The 5,651-nt window shown below is 35.4% G+C and overlaps 1 protein-coding gene across 1 annotated transcript in view; it reads left to right on the plus strand.

Moving 5' to 3' along the window:
• LOC107697604 (trafficking protein particle complex subunit 8-like) overlaps window positions 1-5,651 on the plus strand; it is a 21,152-nt gene that overhangs the window by 12,052 nt on the left and 3,449 nt on the right. Inside the window, exons 4-8 of the mRNA XM_016498402.1 lie at window positions 1,486-1,575; window positions 2,106-2,280; window positions 3,445-3,598; window positions 4,721-4,805; window positions 4,914-5,179. Of these exons, the coding sequence (XP_016353888.1) occupies window positions 1,486-1,575; window positions 2,106-2,280; window positions 3,445-3,598; window positions 4,721-4,805; window positions 4,914-5,179 (770 nt within the window). The remainder of the gene's footprint in view (window positions 1-1,485; window positions 1,576-2,105; window positions 2,281-3,444; window positions 3,599-4,720; window positions 4,806-4,913; window positions 5,180-5,651) is intronic.

Here is a 5,651-nt window from a genome sequence, read left to right on the forward strand (position 1 = left end):
TGTTGTTTACGTCAAAACCGAAACCAAGCCGTTCACACAGAACACATATTTATCGCATTTTCTAGAGGGACATCTATCACCGCGGCACTCGCATCTTGCACAAGAGAGCCGCATGTTTAGAAAGCTATGTAAAATTAATGTAAGTTCAACTTTTAAAAAAACATGTCTCAAGACTTTATGGCGGTTTTTCCCATCCCACTGCATCTTAAGTTTTTAAATGAAGTAAGTACTCTTTGTGATTGGTTTTCAGTCCTTTGTATTAAACTATAAATACATGCATGATGCTGTTTTGTTTCTAATTGTTTAAGCAACTTTATTAATTATATAAGGTTTATAAACATTATATTAAACATTATGCACTTTTTTCAAAGATAGTCGTGTTATTTTATTATGCTTTGAAGAAACGTGCAGGTTACAATCATCCGGGTTTAAATCGCACTCAAATTGATTAGATATTGATGCAATATTTACACTGAAGCTCGCAGGCGGCTATGGTAAGGGGCATGACATTTCCCGACCAGGCGCCGAGTGCTGCCAATCACAGCACACACTGGCCCAGCTAACCAATCACAGCACATTTCGTATTTCAGAAGGCGGGCCTTCATTTGATAGAGGAACTATTCGAGCCGTTCATGCCAGACTGAGGAGAGAGGTGTTGTAATAATGTAAAATATGTGAAAAATAATGTGTTTTTCGAACAACCTAGTATGAGAGCCTGTTCTAGTACACCCCCAAAACAAAATCAAGACTTTGTAAAAGAGCATAATAGGACCCCTTTAAAGGGGGGAAATTGATCATGAATGCTAATGTGGCAACCTGTTTTGAACATCCTTTCTCTCTTAAGAAAAAAAAAAAAGGTTGAATCTGAATTAAAAGTTCAAAGTGATTTAATGTGTGATTACGTTCTATTGTTTGGCAAATTTTTATGGGGAAAATTAGTAATTTAAGAATTTAAGAATCCACACATTTCTTGCAAGGACAAAAGATTTCCCCACACAGATTTTGCAACTGGTTGAAGTTGCTTCGTAGACCAACAGGAAGCTGCTTGGTTTGACTTCAGTGTGTGCGGTGCTTCATACATCACTACACTGTTTACAACAGACAATAGGCTTTTTTGCCCACAATATTTCAATCGTGACCTTACGTTTATGCGTATTGCAGGATAAGGGTGAGCGTTTTAAGTGCAGCTTTTTTGAAGAACTGTATTTACATTTAAATTAATTATTGGGAAACTATTAGATTGTTGGATTTTCATTATTTTTTTAAAAACATTATTTAATTTTAGGTCAGCTGTAAAAGAGACTTGCTGTAAAAATGTCATCTGTTATAATTTCTTCCAGCGAATATCACATTTCTTGAGGGTTTTTCTATTCATCTTGGCTTTCATAATGTGCTTCTCTCCTCTTCTGACTGGAGGGCTGGTCATGCGGCCTGTGATAATCTTGTTTCTGAACAAGACAATATTTCTTTGTGTTTAACTTACAGCAACAACACCATGGTTTGAGACTTACCGGGAGAACTTCCTGCAGTCCATGCCAGCATCAGAGCACGAGTTCCTCAACCACTACCTGGCCTGTATCCTTCCAAGTTCTTCGCTCTTCTTTCCTAATAACTACCTCACTTCTTTTTCATGCTTGCATTTCTCCTCTTTTTTTACCACAAGGGACGCACCGAAATTTTGACCATATGACGCGTTCAGCTAAGACTGCTATAAACTGTCAAGAAGTATCTGAGTTTCTATAGTAAAGGATTTAATAAAATAGTGAATAAATAAATATAATAATTAGCACTGTCTATTGATGCAAGTCTGTTGATTACCAAGGCTGCATGTATTTGATCAAAACTACAATAAAAATAATATTGTGAAGTACTATTATGTTTCACATCATTCTAATATGATTACTTACCCCACACTTTTGAATGGTAGTGTATCACACTTTCCACAAAAAAATATTAAACAGCAAAACATTATTTATATCTTATTATTAATAACAATAAGAAAAAATCCAAACTTTTTCACCCAGTCCAGCCATATTTTTTTGTACAGCACAGTTCAGCAGTTTTGTTCATCTGTATTCTGTGAGATCTCCTGAACTCGGCTGCAGGTATGTTGGTGGTGTCGTCCCGTGAGGCGGTGCCGACAGAGCAGTTTCTCAAGCTGTCACAGGAACAGCACCGAATCCAGCACAGTGGGGAATACACTCATCCCAAATGGTTCATCCCCAACACACTCAAATATTATGTCCTGCTCCACGATATCAGTGAAGGAGACGAGCAGAGGTGTGTGCGCGCATCTGACTTAGTGTTCTCCTGTACCTGTGTTGCTTGTTTTTGTTGCTTGCTTTTAGTTTTTTTTTTTCAAACTTTTACACAGCCAAACAGTCTGATGAATAATCATTGATTGACTCTTGCAGAAGCTTCTGTGTTCAGTCAGGGATATTTGACCACTTCAATGCCATGCTTGAAAAATTATTAAGAAGTTCTTATGTTTTTTTTTTTATCTCTTAAGAAGAAAATGATGGAAATTTATTATTAAATCACTTCATCGTCCTGTGCAGTGAATGGGTGAAAGGGGTGAATAGAAATATGCTCAGATCAAGCATGGTATACTAGCAAAAACATTTCTAAACAAATATGTCAGTGGATTTTGATGTGAGAGGACTACAAAGGATGGACTTTTCCACTGGAGGAAGCATTATTATGTATTATAGACTCCTATTTTGGCCAGAAGCGACATCAGGGTGAATAAAAAAAATGACAAAATATTTGTAATAACTTCTTGTTCTATAAGCACTTTTGTTAGTGTTACTGTGTGCATTTGCATAGATCTACGTGTGCAAGACTATGTGTTCACTCTTGATCCATTGTTACTATTACTAAAAAAACATCTTTAAGATTCTAGCTGATGTTTGTATTTTTATTGAATAAATGGCCAGCACCTAATGAATCATAAATGCTCTTTATTCAATATGCAGTTCAAAGCTTTTGATTTTCCGACTGCTTGTTCTGATTCTGCAATTAAATAACCAGAGTTGATTAACACTGGAAACAGGTATCCAACCCTGCCTCAGGGATTAAAACTAAAGTGATGTCAGGAGAAAACATTTCTGCTTCCACTTTGTAATTGCAGACATTTAATTAGAGAACATATTATGAGTAGAATAAAAATTAATCTTAAAAGAAACATGAACTGCATTTGCAACGCGTTTTCTATGAATATTAATTTCTGACATCAGCTGTCTGATAGGAATGCTTGCTTTTCTTTCCACTTCCTCCTCAGAGAATTCTGCATGTAGATACGTTGCCAATCACGGTAATCGTGTGCTGCCTGCAGCCTCAAAGTCTGATGAATAGAAGATAACCTGACTGTGGGGAGAAAGATTAGGCTGTCATATATATTTATGATGGTATAGAACTATTAATGTCCATCTCTGTGTTTCTCAGGGCGGACTCTGTGTACGAGGATATGAAACAGCGGTATGGAACTCAGGGCTGCTATCTGCTCAAGATAAACTCCCGGAGTGGTAGCACTGGAGCGGACGAACAGATGCCGGACCCCTGGAGTCAGTACTTACACAAGACCAGCATACACAACCCTGTGAGTGCCACAACCTCACTTCAGGCTCGGAACATACAACTCATAAACTTCTGATTACCATCATAAGGTCTGGTCCACATAGCAACTTATTCTGGCCAAGAATTAGGTTTTGATAAAGTAAACCTTGCAAATCCAGGGTACAAGTGTAATGCAATATTTTGTTATATTTAATAAATTAAATTTATGGACCATGGTGGAAAAAATTATTTTATTAAATTATTATATTATATTATATTATTATAAAAATAATATTACACAATAATATAGATTTTTATAGTGTTCTTCCACCGTGGTCAGTAAAATTTAAATTAATTGATCAAATAATATGAAATATTACTGTAATACAGGCATTCTCAAACTTTTGTCAGCTGAACCCATTTAAGCTCAAATATTTACTTAAAGTACCCCCTGAGGTTTTAATATTTAAATGTTGTGAATATGTTAATAATTCAATAATTTAATTGTTTGAATGTTCACGGCTCTCTGACATTGTTTAATGGTCACATGAAATGCAGGTAAACATATAGTTTTTATTTTTGTATTTTCTTTTTTTTTTCTTCTCTTATTTCTTATTCTTTTATTTTCATTGTACTCTTTTATGATAATGATCTTTTTGTCAACTCACAAAGGTTATAATGTAAAGCTGCTATAATATATATCTTTTTTTCAAAAATTTCCTCCCATGTTTTTTTTTCAGTCTATTTTAACAAAGTTATCACAAAACAACTCTGAAAAACTGTTAATGTAAAAATAGTAGCATCTAAGTTAGCTGGTTTTACTCAAGTAAAAAAAACATTTAATATCGCTGAATCAACATAAGTGCATTAATGTTTTTAAGGTAACAATTGCAGGTCATATTTATTTTACAGTGAATGTGATGAATTATTTTGCAAAACTAAAATAGGTTTTGATTGCTGTGTTAATTGTTTTTACATTATTGAAGTTAGAGACTTATCTGATGACATGAAAGAATAATAATTACTGAAATTATTCGTTTCCTCCAACATGTATTGGCCTTATGGAATCACTCAGTTGTATGACTATGTTAGATTTCTTTGAATTTGAAAAATTGAATTTGATCAGCCAAATTAAATGTTCCTCATCCCTGGTGGTGTTTTATAGGAGCTATATGAAGAATCTGCAGTGAGTAATGCGGTTGAAAACAACATTGGTGCAGAGGAAGATGGTCTTAATCCATCCATTAGAGGTTAGTCTGGCTTAGTTGAACCCCATTATCAGGGATTTTGGTTATAAGCCTCATATTGATGAGAAATGATTGTCTAATGTTAATTAGATGTTCCTCTCGTGTTTGCAGACGGCGTCTCAGAGACTCATCCTCTGCAGCTGGACCACCCCACTGATGCTGGTTACCCTGGCAACAATGCCAGTCAGTCTGTAAACAATGTGGATGAGACGAGACCTCAAAAACAGGCCAGCGGGACCTCTCACACCAGCCCGACTCCTCGAGGAACCTGCCTGACCCTGAATGACCACGACCACATGCGGCAGTTTATCCAGGAGTTTACCTTCAGAGGATTACTGCCACACATCGAGAAGAACATACGGCAGCTAAACGACCAGGTACATAAACACACTCCAACTATATATTACATCTAATTCATCTCAAGTCTCTGTATTGATTGACTCTCTTTTCTTCTCTTTTCCTGGTAGTTGTATATTTTAAATTTGGAGATAATGACAAGTTTGGGTCTCGTCCCATTCGTCGATATTTGTAATATCACAAATCCCGGAAAATATGCATTGTAGTCCAAACGAGTCGTTCGTTGTAGTTTTTGAAAAGTGATTTCTGTTAAATAAAATATCTCCCTTTGAAGTGGACTTTGAGCTTTGTAACTTTGCAGATGTAACTTGTAACATGTAACTTTTTTTATGCTCAAACAGCAACATTACAGACTAACTAAAGTTGAAAAAGTGAAAAAGCATAATAGGACCCCTTTAAAATAATAGTTTGAAATATGATTACAATTTAAAATAACTTTTTTCTATTTTAATATATTTTAAAATGTAAATTATTTCTGTGATGCGAAGCTGA

The sequence above is a fragment of the Sinocyclocheilus anshuiensis genome, unplaced genomic scaffold (assembly GCF_001515605.1).
Source record: "Sinocyclocheilus anshuiensis isolate Anshui unplaced genomic scaffold, SAMN03320099.WGS_v1.1 scaffold801, whole genome shotgun sequence".
NCBI classification, from domain to species: Eukaryota; Metazoa; Chordata; class Actinopteri; order Cypriniformes; family Cyprinidae; genus Sinocyclocheilus; species Sinocyclocheilus anshuiensis.